The 19,949-nt window shown below is 52.2% G+C and overlaps 1 protein-coding gene across 1 annotated transcript in view; it reads left to right on the top strand.

Annotated features, from left to right (window-relative positions):
- Positions 1-3,817: 3,817 nt before the first annotated feature.
- LOC117438715 (hydrocephalus-inducing protein homolog) overlaps positions 3,818-19,949 on the top strand; it is a 55,180-nt gene continuing 39,048 nt past the window's right edge. Inside the window, exons 1-8 of the mRNA XM_034074157.1 lie at positions 3,818-3,859; positions 7,086-7,306; positions 8,967-9,086; positions 12,471-12,605; positions 13,159-13,358; positions 15,131-15,255; positions 16,723-16,924; positions 19,043-19,214. Of these exons, the coding sequence (XP_033930048.1) occupies positions 7,100-7,306; positions 8,967-9,086; positions 12,471-12,605; positions 13,159-13,358; positions 15,131-15,255; positions 16,723-16,924; positions 19,043-19,214 (1,161 nt within the window). The 5' untranslated portion in view covers positions 3,818-3,859; positions 7,086-7,099. The remainder of the gene's footprint in view (positions 3,860-7,085; positions 7,307-8,966; positions 9,087-12,470; positions 12,606-13,158; positions 13,359-15,130; positions 15,256-16,722; positions 16,925-19,042; positions 19,215-19,949) is intronic.

Here is a 19,949-nt window from a genome sequence, read left to right as displayed (position 1 = left end):
GTGTGGTACGTGACTGTTTGTATGGTGTGAGAACCCTGTGTAAAACCACATTTGGGGTTCTCCAGTGTGTCTGGGATACTCTGCTATCAGGACAGTAGAATCTCCATGAGGGTTTCATACAACCCTAAGATAATACTGCACAAGAATTGGGAAAAAAGAAACCAAAACAAAGAAACCCCAACAAAACCAAACCACAAAACCTAAACACCAAAATGTAAGTCAATGAAGAAATAATCCAAGCTTTTGTGCATTCTTTATAAAACAATCTGAACTCATTTGAGGTTGTCTGTTAAGAAGGAGGAAAAGAACTGTTAGAGCTGAACCCAGTGCAGTGATTGGGAGAAAACTCCAGGCACAAACTTGCTAACACAGTTTTCAAGCTGACAAGCAGGTATTCTTCATTGCGGTGCCAGGAGACACAGGGGAGAGCTCCTCCTGCCGTTGTGTCCCCCTGTTGCTCCACAGGCCATCCTTATGTAGTCGCTGGGCATACATACATAGTCATGAGGCTACGTGTGGATTATGTTGTTTTCCAGAACGTTCCCTGCATGCGTACAAAAATGTGGTGGTCTCTGAGGGTATTTACTTCTTCCAACAATCTTCATCCCTTCTGGCAAAAGTTCTAATCCAGGTCCTGGAAGGATACCTGTCGGTAACAGTAAAATTGGGTATTACAGCACCTAAGGTGCCTGCCCCCTTCCAGCTGGGGGGGGTAGAGTCTTATAAGCATTTTCTCCACATAACCAATACCATCCTTTCCCTTTAGGAATGGGCCACCACTGAACCAGGTTACCATCTACATTAATAGTGTGGTTGCAATTTGAATGGTGACCTACATCTGTGGCATTTGAACAAGCATGATCTCCTGCCCTGGTTCCTGGTGTAATACATCTTTGTGCACAGGTGTGATATTTATTACCTGGATTAGGATTAACTATTCCAAATGTTAACCTTTCGTTTGAATACAAATTGCTAGTGTTCACCCACAGATTTGTCCATGAAACAGTGTTAGGAATTGGAACTCCAGTTCATGGGAGTTCCAGGCGTTCTCCTGATTTAGGCACCTGTGCACACACCCAACAGCCACTACGATTAAAACTTCAGTACCATTTTGCATTAATTTCAGGTATAAATTCTGGTCCCAAGCTTGTGCACCAGTTATCATACGAGTCCAAATTATGACCGACGCAAGTTCATACGTAAGGGTCCTGAAGGTTCCATCTGCCACATCTCTGGTTCTGGTGCTTTCTTTATTCTTGAATACTGTATCCGAGCAGGTTGTTCCTTTATCTTCCCTGCTGTAAAGGTGGTCAGTAATATCTGGTACGTTCTGCTCCACTTCTGCTGTAGAGGATCTCCTGAAAAATCCTTAACATAAACCCAGTCTGCAGATCTGAAAGGGTGAATGGGATAATCCAAACCTCTTGCTCTTGTCCCTGCTACTCTCTTATTTATCTCCTCCAATTGTTTTCCCAGATGGATCAAAAACTCACAGAGATAGCTCTCTCTGACTTCCTGAAGACTTTCTGCCTTAAACTGGGACTGTTATGGTCTTCCATATAAAATTTCAAATGGGCTAACCTCTTCTTTCGACCGAGGTTTAGTTTGAATTCTTAATAGATCCAGTGGTCACCTTGGTACCAATAGAATTTCATTTCCTGACATTTTCCTAATCTGTTGTTTGATCAGATGGTTCATCTTTTCTACGTGCTCACTGGCCCGAGGCCTGTATGGAACATGTACTTGCCAATCAACTTCCCCCTGATCCCGGAGGGATGGGAAGGAGAATGGAAAGAGTGTAACTCCCAGGGGCTGAGGTAAGTCAAGTAACTAAGGTATAACACAAACCACTGCTGCTACCACCAATAATAATAATGATAAGGGAAATAACAAGGGAAGAGAATACAGCTGCTCGTGAGGATCAGTGTTTACAGATATGTAAAGGGTGGGTGTCAGAATGATGGTTTTTTTCAGTGATATCCAGTGATAGGACAAGGGGCAATGGGTGTAAACTGGAGCATAGGAGGTTCCATGTGAACGTCAGGAAGAACTCCTTTACTGTGAGAGTGACAGAGCACTGGAACAGGTTGCCCAGGGGGGTTGTGGAGTCTCCTCCACTGGAGATATTCAAGGCCCACCTGGACAAGTTCCTGTGTGATGTACTCCAGGTTACCCTGCTCTTGCAGGGGGTTGGACTAGATGATCTTTTGAGGTCCCTTCCAACCCTTGGGATTCTGTGGAAAATGAAGATCTGCCCCTCTGCTCCCAGTGCCCAGAGGGGATGTGCTGGCAGTCAGCACGGAGGTCTCGATCCCATCAGAGCTGTAGGGTCTGACAGTACCTGCATGGCAGAGAGCAGAGGCTCTCGTAAGGGATGCACTGGCTGCCCTGTTTAAAAATCAAAGCCCTGGCTTGGGTTCCAGCCCAGGAGAGCCTCTGCACAGCTGTTGTTTGACAAAACTCACAGTGTTTTTGGCCAAAGACTTTCAGGTACAAATGCAGTCAAAAAAAGGCAATCCAGTGGTCCATTCTTGAGCAGAGCAGCGATTGCTTTGGGGTTTTGCTTGAGTTCAGACAGTTGTGGCTGTGGCATGGTTGTAATGGGCATGTGAAGGCACCTGCCCGGGGCAGGTAAAGGCACATTCATCTTTGCTTTTATTTCTTGGTGCCTGCTTCAGTTTGGAAGCTCGTTGCACAGCAGGGCTTGTGCCTGCAGCCTGCCCAGCACCTCTGAGCACAGCGTGCGTGCTGCAGGGAGCTGCCCCAGCTGCCTGTCAGCAGCAAGAGATGGGCCTGTCCCTCCAGTGCTTCCCAAGTGATAGATAACCCAAGCTGCTCCTTTCACAGCTTCTGAAGAGCCTGTGGGGCTTCGTAGGTGCTGGGGTTGTGGCCGGTGCTCCTGTGGGCTCAGGTTGAAAGGCAGGTCACGGGCTGGGCTTGTCCCCTCCCTGTGTCTCCTGGTCTGATCTTTCTCTCCCTTGCTTCAAACCACAGACCCATGTGCCGGTGTTTGAAGGTGCCCTGCAGGAGAAGTAGTAGCCCTGCTGTGGATGACCAGCTTGCTGCAAAGGCAGGAGCCCAGGAGCCCAGTCCTGCTGCAAATGGAGCTGCCAGGGGATGTCTGAAGCTGCAGATGCCAACCAAGCTGTAGTGGAGCAGGTAAAGCACGTGAGGGCTGTTGTTTGTCTTGCTCAGGAGAAGGTGGAGGGAAGGAGCGCTTGTGGCAGCTGGTGTGGTGCTTGGAGCTGACCATGGGAGGATCCTGCTGGGCTGTGGGTGCTCGGGTGTAAGTGTGGTTTGAAATGTGTGTGATGCCAGGAAGTAAAGAGCTGCCATGTGCTCAGGCTCTGAAGGAAGCTCTGTACCTTGGGGGAGGAGAGGAGGAGCCTGTACTCCCTAGGCTGTGGTGTGTCTTGGTGCTGGGTGGCCTGGAGAAGGCCCTGGCAGGAGGGAGAGAAGAGCTGGGTGTGAGGGAAGAGAGACTGAGCCCTGCTCTGGCTGCGTGACTTTGACTAAGCCCTGGTCCTGCAGTGTGGGGGTACTGTAGGATGTTTCTGTCCTCAGTATCGTGGTGACTTTGATGGTTTTTATCTGCCAGTGGAGACATGAGGCCAAGGCAGTTAGGATTAAGGCAGTGTCAGCCCCAGGAACGACTGTTGAACCATTCTGTAGCTGCTGCACAGTTATCAGTGCCCCTGACATCTGTCCCCTTTCCTGTTTAACCTGAGCCGTGGTGCCAGTACCTTGCTGAATTGGGCCCGAACCTCCATCCAGAATGCGCCCATCTTTCTGTGCCCTGTCTCCTGGCAGTCACAGCCTCGGTTGCTGCCCTGCTCGTGTCAGAGATTGCCCCTGAGCTGTGAGTAACTTCTTGAATGTTCTGAAGTTTGCAGCAAGGCAGCTGCTGGGTTAAATGGTTTCACAGTGTGAAGGGAGCAGAAGAGCAAGGAGGCATCACACTTGTTGGGCCCAAGTTACTTCTGGTTTGTTTTAAAAAGTGATGGAGGGAAAACAATTCCTCAGTTCAGGTTTGACTGCACAGCTGACATCAGGGTCTCCAAACTGGGGTATTTGAAATGCTGTCTGGATTTAGGAAAGGAGGAGAGAAGCCTTTGCTTGAGCTCTCCAGTTTTCACCTGGATTCGTGGCTGGACATGATGCGGGACATGTTTTGGAGTGTTTCCACAGGCTGGCTGCCTGGAGAGCCAGTTAGCACTCAGGGCTCATCTCCTCCCTGGCTGGTTTGTAAACCCCCAGATGCTGAGTGTTGGTTTCAAAGTGAGGGCTCCACGATCCCCACCAAGCAGACGTGAGGATTTGCTTTGCCTGTGGCCGAGAGTCTCATGGGAAGGTTTTGTTTCTGGCAAAGGCTGTGCTGAAAACGTGTGAGGCTCCTGGCAGCTGAGATGCCCCAGGAAGCTGGGTGGCCTTGGCTGGTGCGTGTGCCCGTGTGCGCAGGCTGAATGGGTACAAAGTGATGGATGGGTGCTCAGCAGGGACAGCAAGAGGGGTCACCCCAAAGGCAGCCTGGCCATGGCCCTGGTGTGAGTGGGCTCCTCCTGGGCCAGCGAAGTAGGAATTAAATGGTTGCTTTGTAGTCAGTGTGGAAGCTTTTTTCTTTACTCCTGCAGCAGGGAAATGATTGGATCATGTGCAGTGTATAAACCAATTGATCTGCCGCTCACGGAGCGTGAACAACTGGTGCTGTAAGGTGCACTTTAATGGTGCTGCAGCCCTTCAGTGCGGGGCAGACATTGAAGGCGTAGGGGGGCTGCAGGGGTCTGCAAGGCTGTAACTTTAGCAAGGCCCTGCAGTGGCCGTGGAAGCAGCAGAGGAGAGACAAGGCGGCCGACAGTGATAGCGAGAGAGCTCAAGGCAGGAAGCAGCAGGGTCTCCACTCCAGCCTGGAGCTGGAGAAATCCCAGAGCCACAGGTGGTGGTGGCCTTGGTGTGGAAGTGGTGCGGGAGGGTGAGCACGTTCTTTCCGGGGGGTGTGGACCTCTCCTATTGTGACATAGAGGGAGCTGCTGCTGCTCAATGCACTGAGGCAGGAGCAGGCTTGAGCTACTGTCAGGCTCTGAGCTCTGCTTCGTGGAGGCGCTGGTGAAACCCTGCCCTAGCTGGCAAAGCCAGAGCGTTGAGGAGAGGGGCTGGGCAGCCCAGGTGCCAGCCCTGTCCTTTGGTGCCCAGGTTCCCCTGGCTGTTGGCAGCCCAGCAGCAGTTCCCTGCTGTGCTGGTGGGCAGCATCCCCACCGAGGCGGCTCCTGTCCCTCCAGCTGCCCACAGGTGCCAGCAGCGCGAGGGCATTGGGGAGCCAAGGCCCTGCAGGGAGGAATCCTCCAGGAGAAGCTGAATCAGCCGTGCTGAGGTAGCGTCTGGCCCTGGGCAGGGAGGAGGCAGCTCCGTTGGCAGCAGGGATGGGGCAGTTGTGTGATAGCCGCAGGATTTAAACACCCCTGGGCTAAGAGCAGGGCTGGGCAGGTAGAAGGGCTTGAAGGGGCTGTGGAACTGCCGTGCGGCTTGCAGCGATGGTAGAGACTTGGAGCTAGGCTGTAGGTCCTGCAGCAAAGGGAGCCTTGTCTGTGTGAGGTGGGGAGCAGGGAGCCCCGGGGTGGTGGGCTGGAGGGGTGCTGTGTCCTGGGTGCTGGTTTGTCCTGCCCCTGCAGGGAGATGTGCCCGATTGCTCCGTTGTGCTCCTTTCCTGCTGCTCTGGGAGGCTGGTCCCTGCGGGCTCTGGGGCTGGGGAAGAGCCTTGCTCCAGGGCTCAGGGGAAGCTGCTGGGCTGGCCGGGCTGTGCAGGTTGGAAGCCCTCTGGAAATAAGCGTTGTGGGGGTGACGACAGGATTCGTTTCAAGTGAAGTGAAATCACAGTTTGGAGAATTGGGACGAATGAGGCAGTTAAGAGCCGGTAATAAACCCTGAAATCAGATGAATGTTGGATCATCCCCATGAGGTTTCTCCCCTGACAAGCAGTTCTTTCCAGCTTTAAAGGCCACTCTTGCTGCAGCAGGTCCTCCTGAGCAGAGGCAGTGCAGAGCTCTGGTGTTTGGTGCAAGAACAAAAGGAACCGGTAGCCTTGTTTCCTGAAGCTGCCAAGGGCCCAGCACCACAAACACCGTTTGTGCCGTGCTGTAGCTGTCTTGGGCGTAAAGGCATGAAGTGATTGCCTTGCGTGCAGGGTGTGGGGGAGAGTCGAGGGGCAGGGAATGGCCATCTTTGCCTAGATGCTGTCTTGCTGTGTAGAGCAAGTGCACACAACAGAGGTGCTGTGGAACACAGGGAAGCAGGAGGGAATATCCTCCTGGATTTTCCTTAGATTTGAGCTAATTGCTCCTGTGCCTTTGATGGTTTCCTGCTTCTTTCCTGCTGTGGCAGCCTGGAATGCCTGTAGGGAGCCTCGAGTTTGGGTGTTACCAAGTGAAAATGGGGGCATCCTTCTGCATGGAGAAGTGCTCTTGGGCAGTGGGGTGGTTTCCTGCCTGGAAGGAGCCGTTTTTGCCAGCTAATCTTTGTAACTTCAAGCAGGCAAAGTAGCCTTGAGAAACTCTGGTTCTTAACCAGAGTCTTGAGCTCTGTGCTGAGTTAGAAACATCAGCAGGCTCCTTGCAGAAAGGGTGAGAAGTGCCAGCAGCCCCTGGTGTGTGTCCGTGGCTGGTGGGACTGCACCCAGAGCAAAAGGCTGTTTTGGCTCAGGGGCTGTCTGTTGTGGGGTTTTACGTCTATGAATGGAGCCTAAATGTGGTCTAATGATGAGTGAGGGTGGGGAGGCCATCCCTGCGTTCTGCGCTTAGGAAGGATGCCAGAGGCTGGAGACATGGCTGTGTCCTTTGGGTGTGCCAGGAATGGCGAGGCCCTGGCACAGATTGCCCAGAGGAGCTGTGGCTGCCCCATCCCTGGCAGTGTTCAAGGCCAGGTCGGATGGGCCTTGGAGCAGCTGCTCTAGTGGAAGGTGTCTGTGGCCGTGGCAAGGTTGGGAGTGGGTGAGTTTTAAGGGCCCTTCCCTAAGGTTGTGGGTTCCAGGCTTCCATGGGTGTGGGGTTTTAAGGTTCTGGGGTTGTGGATTGTCCAGTTGTTGCTTCTTCCAGGTGAGCTCTGCGACATGGCCAGTGGCAAGACCCCCCGGCCCATGAGGTCCTCCAGAAGGGCGGATGGATTCCAGAGCAGAGTGGTAGCATCTCGTAATCCCAAGCTGGTCAGAGAGGCAGAAGAGTCTCTCAGCAGCAAGCAAAGGCTGGCGAGGCCTCGGGAGATGAGGCGGCCCCGGACTGCCCAGCTTCGGGACATGGGTGAAGTCTGCCATCAAAAGGTAGCCTTTCCCTGGCCTTTTCCTTGCTGTTTGATGTGCTATTTGAAGAGGACACGTGCTTGTGGCTGACTTGCCTCCAGCTCACCCAAGCAGCTTGGTGATTAGGTCCTGTTGTCATTTCCGACTGGTGGTGGTGGAGTTCTTTCTGCTGGGGGAAAGGCAAAACATGTGTTTGCAGTGAGCCATTGAAGTCCTGATCTGCAGGAAGCCAATGGAACCTGTGCTGCAGTTGGTGGGTTTTGCTGGAGTTGAGCTACCGTCACTAAAGCTACTGGGGGTAGGGCTGGGGCAGGACACAAGGGCAGGAGCTGCTGTTTCTCACCCTGCTGTTCAAAGAGCCACCTCTGGCTTTGTTGTAGTCAACTGCCACGTGCTTGGGGTCACAGGACTTCCTCAATGGTGGCAGTAGTGACCTTTGAAGTCTGAGGGCCTGTGGCAATTACTTAAGCTGTAAGAAACCCAATTGCCTCAATGCATGAATGGGTTGGAAGAAGGCGTGGGAGCCTTCCAGGGTGTTTGAGTTTTCAGGCTGCTGGATAGCCAGGGAATCGCCCTGGGCAGAGGAGAGTGGATGCGCTTTCCCTGGATCAGTGCTCTCTTAGATGGATGTTTAAAGCTGCTTTTCTTGCAGGACTGCTCAGTGTAACAGCCAGTCCAGGTGGGTGGAAGACTGAGGTAGGCTGTTGAGCAGAAAGCTGCCAGCAAGTGAGCTGTAGCACATCAGTTCAGGGTTGCCCCAGACAGCACACGAGGTGGGAACACGTAAGACAGGCGCCCAAATAACTGGCAGTGCTACAGCTTCTGGCCTCAGCCTGACCGTGGCTTTTGTGGGGCAGCGCGAGACCTGCCTGTGTGTCTCGAGTGGCAGCAGTGCAGCTGGGAGAGGGGAGACCAAGCAGGGAGGAATTATCTCCAAGTAAAGCCTCTGCTGGGTCAGCATTTGTTCTTTGTGTGTACTTTTCAGAGCTGCTTCTGCAGTGCTGTTAAATAAACCAGCAGTAATAGAATCCAGTGAAGCAGCAACTTTAAAGCTCCTGGGGAAAGGGGATACGAATTGCAGCCTAGCTCAAGTTGCCCAGTGATGCTGGGGAAAGAGCTGAACTTCATCCCCATCCAGCATTCACCTCATTTGTCTGTTTCCCAACTGCCTGTTACTTTCTTGTTGGCCTTTCCTCCCTGGTACTGGTGTCTTCCGCCTGGTTTCTCGGCTCTCCATCAAAAAAAGATATGTGGGATGTGTGGGACTCAGTGTCGCTGTCCCAGAGGGAAGTTCACCCGCAACTTGTTTCCTGTGGAGGCTCATGGAAACTGCTGGGTTTTGCTTGCTCCCCGAGTGCTGGTGGCTGTTCCAGCAAGTGTCTGGAGTTGAGCGAGCAGCTTAGCAGAGGGCTCTGCTGGAGGTGAGCGCTGCTTTGCCTGTTGGAGAAGGCAACCTGAAGAAAGAGCCTCCAAAAGAGCTTCTTAGCTTGAGGCTGCTCAACATGGTCCAGAACCCTTTGCTGAGCTGAGAGCAGAGGTGGGTGAGCTGCCATCTCCTAGCGTGAGCTGGGCAGATGTAGTCACCAAGAGACTGTATTTACTGGAGATGAGTGTGGGATCTTCCTTCGTTAATCTTTCTCCCAGCAGCTGAAGCTCTCTCTGCTCTGTCTTGCATCTGCAGTTCTCAGCCGTTGATCGGGACCAGAGGTCGTTCCAGCCTTTCCCATCCGAGGTGGTGTTTGAGAACTACATTCCCCACCAGTTCTACATAGCGTCGCTAGCTCTGAGGAACAAAGACAGGGTAAGTGCTGGGCTGTGGAGGTTGAGCACTGGGCTGGAGGAGGAGAGCAGTGGAATTCACATGGTGTGCAGCAGAGCAAGTTCCCTGCTGCAGTGCAGCACATGCAGAATAAAATGTCTCACCAGCGTTATTCTGCAAGATGGGGGAAATGTTCCCATGCTGGGGATTCTGGTTTTGGCCGTGCACTAGTGGTATCTACCCAAAGGAGCTCTTTGAGCCAGCATGCTTCCCTTGAAAGCCCTGGAGTGATGGGATTGTCGAGGGCTGTGCAGTTCTTGCCTGCTGTCATGCTTTACCTCGAGAGTGCACCGTGTCCTGGTGGCTCTTTGGTCAGTCTTGGTTTCTGGCAGGCCATGTTTTCCTCTCTCAGCCTGTTCAGCCACCTGTGTGCAAGTGCCTGTCAAAGCACAGGTCTTGAGTCTTCTCCACTTTGTGCTGGAGTAAGTTGTAACTGCTGGCATTAGCACTGCAGGCTGGGTGTTTTGGAAGAGCAGTGGAACAGGCTGGCTTAGCAGGAGCAGTTAAAGGGGAGGACTTGAGCCTCTTGAAGCTCCTGCTAAGCTCAGTTCAGTTCTGCTGAGGTGTTTCTAAGCCAGCGTGGCTGTGCTTTCCCTTTGGAGAATCCCAGCACAGGCAGGGTAATGTGGTCCTGAAGGTGTCCAGCTTGAACTGGAAAGATTGTGATCCTTTTGAGATTTCCTGAGAAAATTGAGCAGGGAAAAGCTGAGCGATGTCAGCAATTCTGTTCTGCTGTAAAGGGGGAAAAGGAGAACTTTGAGTTTCAGCTGGGGAAACATTTGCTCCAGTGAGACATGTGCCAAGAGCAAGCCGGTGGGAAAAGACAGGAGGCAGGGAAGGGGCTGAGTTCAACGTCCTGTCCTGGAGCACTTTCTTCTGCACAGGGATTCTCTTGCTGCATAACAGGAAGTGTGCTGGAAGCAGAGAAAAGTCAGAAACAGGCATAATTCCGGATCCTGTTGCGTAAGAAAGAGCAAGATGTGTGAGTGTGAGGAGGGCACGGGGGGAGGTGGAAGTGTGCAGGTGAATTAACCCCCTCCTCAAATCTCCCTGTTGGGAGAATCAAAGGACAGGACAAAAGGAGTGACACTGTCAGGGCTTAATGTAGGGGGAGGAAGAGCAAGAGAAGGCAAAGTATCTCCTGAGATGACAGGTTTTACAGGGGTGTGGTAGAGCATGGAAGACCCTTTGGCAAGGAAGGATGAAGGTGTGGTCCCTCAGGTACTGCCAGAGAGTTCTGTGTCATTCCTGGTGTAGCTTGGCAATACTGGGAAGTTGCAGTGTGGGTACCTATGGCCAAGGGAAACAACTGGTGTGGTTCACAGTGACTTTGGGCAATCTCTGCTGTAGGTGTGCCCTTTGCTTATTATAATAGGCCTCAGTTTCTCTTTTCCTACTGCTCTGCTTCATTCCGGCTGTGTCTTTTGGGTTCAGCTGCTCCCTCAGCCGTGCAGCACCTCAGATGTTTGCCTTTGCCAAGTACCAGCGAAGAGGCAAACAGTGAATTTGCTCTATTCGTTCTTCCCAAGTGGAAAATAACATCTGCATTGATGTTGGTGCCATTCCCAATAAGACGTAATAGACTGGTACAGCTGCAGTTTGGGATTTGTATGCCCTGTGAAGGGGAGGCAGTGTGTGTGCTGTTGATTTTACCCAAAATGAATTAGTTTTGAAGCTAGTACGACCTCAGGCATTGGACAGCCCTGGTGTAAAAGGAAGATCAGCTCTAAGGAAAACCCTAAGCATATTGAAAGGCACAAAAATAGAGCTGATAATCCCAAGAGAGTTTCTTATGTTGTAATTTTGCTGGGTTTTGGTCATGTCCTGGAGAAAAGGAACATTGTGCCAGGTCTGTCTCATGAGTTTCCCAGATCCCTCTGAATCCTACTGATGTCTCCTGCATGATAGCTGAGGTTGTCTGCTTCCTAGAAGTGCAGCTAGCAGCAAAGTGTAAGAGAGGCAAAGTGTAATGGAGCCCAGTAGGTGCTCTGCAAGCAGTCCGATAGGGAAGTGCTTCACTATGTGCTTGCTGCTCTTGCCTACTTGCTGTCGAATTGCTTTCCTGTCTTCAGGCTGCTCCTCAGCACCCTCAGAGGTGTCCTGGGTGGCTCTTGCTGAAGATCTTTGCCACCTGGGCTCACGTCCCAAGGGACTTGGTGACCAGAACGTGTGGCTGCTGTGGGAAGAATGGGCTCCTGGAGCTTGCTGCCCCAGGGCATTGCTGGGAGCAAAGGGTGTTTAGAGCATTGAGGGCTGCCTTGGCCATGGGTTCTCAGGCTTGGGTGGGGGGTGCAGAATGAGCCTCCATTTGTTCCAAGCCTCACGTGCTCATCAGTGGAGCTGCCTGTCATTCAAACTCTCCTTGTTCTACTTTCTGAGCTGACATTGGGTGCTGGGGAGTTGCTGCCTGTGTGCTAGAGAATGCCTGTTTGCTGTCTCTGTGCCTGTGGTATCCCAGAGGACAGACACTTGCAGCAGGATGCTTGCAGGAAGGGCTGGCTATGAGGAGGGACAGGCAGAAATGGGGCTCTCCTGCAGCAGCCAGAGGCCTGGCTGCAGTCACCAGGCAGCAAGAGCCTCCAGAGAGCTCAGGGTGGCTTTCAGTAATGAAGTGACACTGTGAGGCAGTGCTGGTCACGTATCTCAAAGCAGAAAGTGCCTTTGAGGACCATAATAGATAGGCACAGGCTGGGGGGGTTGTCTGGCTTTCCATCATACAGGCACATTGGGTGTTCTCATCTCTGCTGCAGCCTTTCCTTGTCTTATGGATCTCCCTTGCTGCTTTGCAGCCCCCTGTAAATTCTCTTAGCCATCTGCTTCTTGCTGGGGTTGTTCTTTTGTCTTCCTGTGCTCGTCCTTTTGCTCTTGAGGTAAAGCTTTTCTTCTCAGGAAGGCCAGAGTGTCTGTGATCTCCTTCTCTTGCCGGCCCACCCCCATGACTAGCACCGCAGCTTGAAAAGCCCACTCCAGCTTGGGGTGTGTGTCAGAAGTGACTTTCTTCCCCCCGTATAACCCATGCTGGTTTGCCTTCAGATAATACATTCCTCCTCCAGAGGCATGATCGCCTGGATGTGTGCAGGCAGAAACAAGCGTGTTCTTTGGGCCTGTTGAATACGCAGATGACCTGAGGTTCTGCATCTCCTTCCTGCTTCCTTCACAGCAGGACATGTTGTTCCTACTGCCTCTGTCCTGCAGGTCTGTAGCTGAGCAGAAGGGATTCAAGTCCAGCCTTGTGTGTTCCGTGCGTGTACCTTCAGAGTTAAAAGTGTTTTGGGAAGGTGGTAAGGAGGCTGTCACGGGGCCTGTCCTGGTCCCTTCTCAAGTTTCCCCAAGTGACAAAATCATAGTTGTGTGTCTTTCGTGCAGGTTCCTCGTCTGCTGAACGTCATCCTGGGGAACTCTCCTTACTTTGAGTTGATCAGCCCGAGTGATGAGGACTATAAGGTAGCCCCGGGCATGTCTTCAACCTACCGCATCCTTTTCCGACCTGATGAGAACAAGGTGAGAGTGGAGGTCCCGAGAGATGATGCCTTGAGGGGAAGGTGAACCTGCAGGGCTGGATTCCAAAGCAGGCATCTGGTGTGGGTTTTGAAGAAGTGTCCTGGGTTCAGTGGGGATTGCACTGGATCTAGACCTGAGGGAGACTCTTTGCTGGTGCTGAAGGCTTGTGCTCCCATAGGCTGGAGGCTCTTGCCTTGTTTCAGGCTCTTTTGTCCTTCAGTGGTGGAATATTTAATGGAATGTCTGTTGGCTTGAGGGCTGAGAGTCTGCTGCCTGTGCATGGCCTTTTACTCATCTTGTGTTTGCTGCTTAAATGTAGTTGAATAGTCTGTCCTATCCTCAAGCAGCAGGCCTCTAGAAAACTACAGAGGATCTGCCCCATGGTCCCTGGCTGCCCCTGCTTGTGAAATAATCTGTAATGAAAGGCCATGAAGGTAAAAAGTGCGAGTACATTATCAAATGCTACTGTGAGAGTCACAGAAACCAGCAGCAGTTCTTCTGGCACGGGCATGGTGCTAAATGCGCTGTGCTGAGCTTGTTTCTTTCCCTGCAGGATTATTTTGAGGAGCTTATCATCATCACAGAGAGGGAGAAGTTCTTTGTGCCTATCCGAGCCATAGGTGCCCGAGCCAGCCTGGACTTCCCTGAGCAGCTGAACTTCTCCGAGTGTCCAGTCAGGTTCAGCACCCAGAAGACTCTGCTGGTGCGCAACGTGGGGAAGCGGGAGGCTTGCTACAGCATCACCACTCTGAGGTAAAGGAGCTCATCTCTTGTGCAAAACGCTGTTGCGTGCTCATGGAGTTGTAAACAGTGAGAAAAAGGAGACAGAGCATCTGAGGTGCTGGACATGGGCAGGACACGTGGGGTTTGCCATTGCTTACGGTGTTTTGAGAAAGCTCTGCAAGCAAGTTTTACAGTGCAGTGATGTCTGCAAGGCAGCATCTTGCAGATCTGTTGCTGTTAGATTGGAAGAGCCAAGGTAGGAAGGCAGCTGGAGTGCTGCAGAAGGTGCTGTGTGGCAGAGGACAGCTCGAGGGGCTCAGGTCACAGAGCCCAAAGGCAGCATCAAGAAATGGGCAAGCAATGAGCTGGTGAGAGGCACTGAAGAGTTGCTCAGCAGCTGTGTCTGTATTAGCAAGCAGAGATCATAAGAGGAAAGCAATTGCTCTGGAGGCCCTGGCAATAAGAGTGTGTGGTCCAGGGCCTTTGTTTTCCCGTGGGCTTGGTCTGGTGCCTGGGACCAAATATGCCTAAGCAGAATGAGCTCTGAAGTGGAGAGGAGCAGGTGGTGGCTTCAGAAGTGGACTACCGGAAAGCTAAGGAGGGCGCAGGTGAAAGATGCTCCAAGTGCCTGGTGCATTTGCAAAGGGCTGGGGGCCTTTTCTCCTCGAGCTGTCTCTCTCCCACATTTCCTGGAGAGGGCTCAAGTAGCTGAGTAGCTGGTTTGCACCCTTGTGGTCACAAATAACCTTCTGAAATGGTTCCATACCACTAGGAACCAAGTACACCCGGTCTCTGGGAGGCCACAAGTTCACTGTACTCTGGTGGTCCCGTCATCAAATGCCTGAGGTGAACTGTGTTGCAGACAGCCTGTCCTGTTCCTGTTGGTCTCAGAAGCCAGTCACTGGTTTTCCAGTTTGCTGCACTGGAGAGGGGAATGTGTTTGTGACACTGCATCCGCAAGGCAGGCGGTTCAGTTGGCTGGGAGTTGAGAGTTGCTTGGTCCCAGATGTCTCAGCACAGGAGCTGAGGTTAAGAACGCACCAAAGACCTGCTGCGTCTCAGTTGGTGCACCTGAGCTGCTTCAGTTTCTTCTCCAGGAAACGGGATTCAGAAGACTTTCAACTTGTCTCCTGTGAAACACGAGGGTCTGAGAGGAGCTTCTGCCAAAGGCTGGCAAGGCTGTTTAAGCAGGCTGCTAGGATGCTCTTTAAGCAGGCTGCTGCTTTTCCCTGTGGAGCTCCATGGGCAGGAACTTGTAAATCACTGTACAGTTTCCTTCTGGGATTTCCAGGCCTAGTTGTCACCACCACAATAAGTACCCAGTGAAGTCTAGCATCTGTTTGCAATGCACTTGCCAACTACTCTATTGGGTGACAGAGCACGTGTTGAGAGCTCCTTGACAAGGGTTTTAAGAGTTCCTGAACTTCAGCAATGAACTATTTCAGTCCCGATTTGCAATAAAGAAATGGGAAGCATTACAAAAGTTTAAGTGAGCTACACAAAAACCGTAGAATTGTGAGTAACTGGATTGCAGAGGTGAAGAGCTGAGAACTGTGTGCAGAGGATGGGGGGCTGAGGTCATGTTATACCACAGGATCTTCTGCAGGGTTCTTCTGCATGGGATTGTTCTGCACGTGATCTTCTCTTCAGCAGGAAGAGTCACCCGCTCTGTTTCTGATCCTGGATGCTCTGGTTTTCTTGTACCGCCTGTGGTTTGCTTGCTCCTTGCTTGCACAAGAGAGCTGAAGTGAACTAGACTGCAAAGTTAACGGAGGGCCCAGATCTCTCTCTTTGTGTTGCAGCCCTTTCTCTGTGGATCCCTCCATTGGGACTCTTGGCGTTGGAGAAGCGATGCAAGTCACGGTGGAATTTCACCCACCAAAGACGGGTGTTTATACAAGTCCCATGATTGTTCACTATGACACTGGTAAGTGCTTGGTGCACCTTCTGTGTGTCCTTCCAAAGAGAGCAGTGTCTGCCATCATCGTCTGATGGCTTCATTGTCCTGTTGAATCCCTTCTGCACGACTCCTTCACGCTGGGTAGAGCAAAGCTTCCATGCTGGCTGCCAGATATTGCTGTGCTGGAATATTTCAGCCTGTAACAAGGCAGCAGATCTTCCTAAGCACAGTGCACAGGGAGCGATGGGGAATATTCTGGGTGCTCCACTGGGGAAGAAGGCATAGCAAGGAGCCTGATTGAAAAGGAGATGGCTTTTAACGTGCGAGAGAGCTGTCTGAAGAGCCTGCAACTTGTCCCATAGAGCTCTCCTGACTGGTCATTGCTTTTCATCCCGATGTGTTGTGTTACAGTTCCTGGCAAGGCCTTTGAGGTAGAGACCCTCTTCTTGTGATGTGATGCATGGGTACAGTGGGTGCTCTGCCGAGAGCTGGGCCATGCTGAGGTCTTGTGACTGTGAGGAGTAGTAAGTGTGGCAGCAGTAGCCATTAGGGTGCTCTGAGCTTTGCTGTAGCCTGGGAATGATTCTGTAGAAACCCCCTTGTGAGCAGCAGTTATTTAATGGTGAGGTTTAGGAAGAAGCTGCTGCTAGGGCTGGAGTCAGTAATGTGAGGGTGTAATGATGTCTGAAGGTAGGTGGTGAACAGCACCTTGGAGAAACCCTTGGGAATGGCTGTGCTGCTGTGCGTGTTGCTCTGATGCTGGAAGTCTCCAGCTTTCCAGCGGACACTTACCCTAGTGAAGGGACTCACTTCTCCAGTGGTGAAGTGGTAACAGCAGCACATTTGACAAGGGAGAATGTGCTGGCAGTGGTGAGGCACTTGGCTGTGAGAGCAGCAGGAGCAAAAGGAGTTGGCAGATGGATCCGAGGGCCCCATAGCACCCTGTTGAGTGCAGAGCTCAGCACAGAAGCTGCTCTGTACTTGCCATTGTTCTTTCTGCTCTTGTCCATTTCAATTCAAATGCTCCCGCTTGGTTTCTGAGATGAGAGCTATGGCCAATATTTGAGGAGCAGGAGATGAGGATGACACGAGAGTGGGGGCATCTCCTGCCTGCAGGAGAGCCTGGGCAAGCCATGACTGAGGTGGGCTCCTCAGCATCACTGAGTGATTTGGATGTAGAATTCCCTGTGACCTGAGTGGGATGGCAGCCCAAAGGGCACCCGGGCACATCTGCAAAGTCTCACTGTAAATGCTGTCACCTTGGGGATAAATCTCCACGAACACCCCCCAAAATAAGGTGCCTAAGGTGGTGCCAGGACATCCTCATGCCATATCATGTGCAGCTGTCAGGATACGATAAATGTCCTGATGTGGGGAACTGCTGATGCAGCTCAGAACTGCAGCTCTTTCTCCTGTTGCCTGCAGATTGCCCCGTTCCTTGTACTTCCATCAGCAAGTGAGATGAGCCAAGACTTTGCCTTTGCTTTGTTTCAGGTGAAGATGTTCACAAAAGCCTCTGTGGAACAGCTGTAAATGCCGACATCAGGCTGGACAAGAGCTCCTTGACAGTTGAGAAGACTTCCCTCACGCTGTCAAAGCAAAGTTCCCTGGTCATCCACAACCAGAGTGGCATCACGGCCCACTTCCAGTGGAAGCGTTTTGTTGATGAGGAAGAGGAGGAGCGGCAGAAGCTGAGGTTTGTTTGAGAGATTCCTCCCAGCAAGATAGATGCCCCAGGGGAAAAGTAACACACAGCCTCAGAGGGCTCTTGGGGCTTTTGAAGGGATTAGGGCAGACAAAGCCATGCACAGGAGCTTAACCCTTGCCATTCCAGTCCCACCCGTGCTACAGCTGAGGATGATGTTTTGGGGAGAGAAGGTTGATTGCAATCACTGGCTTGCCTCAGAGGGCAAATTCACTTTTGGGAGCCACAAACTATTGAGTTCAGAGCTGCGTGCACTGCGGAGGGTCCATGAGACTGAGGAAGGTGTCAGCACTCGGTACCTGGGACTGCACTGAGCAGTAGCACTGAAGAGCTGCAGGTGGCACAACTCTTAAGATACTCAAGCAGTTTCTTTGATAAGGTGTCAGGCTCCTTTTCCAGCCACACGCAGGGTAGAGTGCTCGGTTGGCCCAGAAGGTGGAGGCCGTCCTGCTGTAGGCTGGGGAATTGCCTTCCAGTGTCCTGGTTTCTGGCCCAAGGAGGTGTTTCTGCCCTTGCTCCTCGGCTGGGCAGATGTAGAGGGGGAGGGCTGTGCAGGGAAGTGAGGGCAGCCAGGACCTGGAAGTGCTTTTGGGCTTCAGCAACCTGTGTCCTGGTGGTGAGAGATGGGGCAGGTTCTTCCAAGGGTGCCTCTGGTGAAGCTTTGAAATTGCCATTTCAGGCAGCAGAGAAACACTGACAGCCTGGGGGCATGAACTGGAAATGAGACTTAAAAGCTTCTGTGACTTGGGGAATCCTTGTGCCACTTTTCAGGCTTTGATGGGTGCAGGTGTACAGGAGTTAGTGTGAACCCAGAGCTCATCAGGAAACTGCCTTGAACTGCAGCACTTGTCAAGGGCTTTGAGCACATCAAGTTCAGCGTAATTGGGTCAGAAATGCCTCGAAGGCCAGAACTAGTTTTCCACTGTTAGACTCTGTTTTGGATGGATGGTCATAGCTCAAAGGCCACTGTCCTGCTGTGAGAGAAGCTTTTGAGATCTCAGAGGAGAGAGGAGCTCTTCCTGAGAGGAGGCAGTGCAGGAGCCTGTGTTGGGATGTGACCCCAAAAAGCGTAGCTCATTAGAAGGTGTCCCTCCTGCAGCACTTCTGGGGATGTAATTATGGCCTGCTGATGGAGCTTGAGTTGAGGGCTGCTCATCCCAGTGCGTGGAAGCCCTCGTCATGCACAGCATGTGTGCGAGGCTCCGTGTGTGTGCAGCAAGTAATGTCCCTGCCTGTTCCCTTTCTCTTTGTGTTTGGATTTAGCTGGATGATGCTTGTTCATCTGGCATTGCTTCGATTTCCTGCACATGGAGCCTTCCCCTGGTCCCCCAGTGCTGTTACCCACTGGTTCTTTGTGGGCAGAGGACTGGAGTGTGAAGGGGGGGACAGCAGTGTCCCAGCAAGGAGTAACCACTGTGCAGCACTGCTCCCCTCTCATCTCCCGCTTGTGATCTCTAACCACTAGAATGATTTCTGCTGCAACCAGCAGTAAAGCAGAGGTTAACTGCATTGCAGCTCTGCAGAGGAGGCCAAAATGAGGGAAAAGATGAGGTGGTTCAAGTCTCAGTGTAGGGTTTGCATTCAGAGATGCTGGTCCTGACTTCTTTCCTGGGTGATGCTGGGCAAAGTCCCTTCCTCTCTTGGCACCTCTGTTTTCATGCACAGAAACCCATTTGTGTCACTGAAGTGGTGGGATGCCAAACCCATTGGTTTGCTTTGGAAGTGCACCGGGGTCCTCTGGTGCAAGGCAGTGCAGATACTGTCTCCTCATCCCTGTGGGTGCAAAAGGGGAGGGGAAAAGTGTGCTGCTGGTAATGTGCAGCTGAAACCCGGTTGCTTCTCCCCTCCCAGTGCAGGAGGCTTTTTCTTGAGGGCTGCCAGCTTTAAGAAACCTCTGGTGAGCTTCTCAGTGAGGAGTAAAACTCGCTGCTGTGCTGGGAACACAGGAATAATGGGATCCATGGGGGAGCCTGTGTCTCAGGGTCAGCCCTGTGCTGAGCTGCTGCTCTTACTTGCCAAGTGCTTTGCTGGTCGTGCACGGACACGACAGGCTCTGCAAATCTGCTGCTTCTTCAATGATCTCCTTGGTTCGTCTCTCCCATGGCACAGGCTGCAGAGGCAGGAAGAGGACAAGCTGGTTGATGTCCCTAAGGAGCACGGGGTGGTCCCCCCTCTCAGAGAACACCCTTCCCTTCCCATCTGCACCTCCCAGAGCCAGGGGAAAGAGGTGCAGGGAGACTCCACACCTTTCTGCAGTGATATTTTCACCATTGTGCCCATGGTAAGTGATGGCTGAGAACCTCCCTTCCTGCTCCTCGTCCTTCTCCTCTCTGAATGAGGTCCCTTGGCAGATCCCAGGTCAGCTGCTCCATGTGCCAAGAGAGGAGACATCAGGTTTCTGGTGAGGCTGGGGGCGCTTGTTGCAGAAAGCATTTCTGAACAGCAGCAAGAGCCGACCCCAGGCTGGGCTCTGCTGCAAGGCCTGTGACTCAAGGGCACTTCATGAGTGTCCTCACAGTGTTCAGAGGTATCAGTTATTCTCTGTACGGACACATTTCCATGTAGCGCATGGGGGTGAAGAAGGGACACTGGTGCACTGATGCTGCAGGAGTGCTGGAGGCTCCAGTCAGTTCAAGGCTCTTCTGGACAAATTCCTGAGAATAGCCAAGAGCAGAGTGGAATCAGAGCCTGGCTGTGCTGATAGAAAAATGACTCTGTTCTTTTTATCTGCTTCCGTCAACTCAATATTGAATTCCTGTAGCGTTATTACAGTTGCCAGAGGTGTAGCTACTTACGTCAAGTGTATTTGTAATGCTAGGGGCTGAAGGGCTGTACGAGGTGCCTTTGCTTAAAGCAGTTGGAGGAAGTGAGAGCCTATAGAAACCAGGGATGCCTGCTGAAATGTGTGACAAGGCTTCCTGGGCCTGAGCACCAGTGCCAGGATCCTGTGGGAGAGCAGCAGAGAGAGAAGACCCTGAGGAAGCAGCAGACAGTTGCAGAAACTGGTAGCGTGGCC

The sequence above is a fragment of the Melopsittacus undulatus genome, unplaced genomic scaffold, assembly GCF_012275295.1.
Source record: "Melopsittacus undulatus isolate bMelUnd1 unplaced genomic scaffold, bMelUnd1.mat.Z mat_scaffold_56_arrow_ctg1, whole genome shotgun sequence".
Lineage (NCBI taxonomy): Eukaryota > Metazoa > Chordata > Aves > Psittaciformes > Psittaculidae > Melopsittacus > Melopsittacus undulatus.
This window is presented reverse-complemented; position numbering and strand designations above follow the sequence as displayed.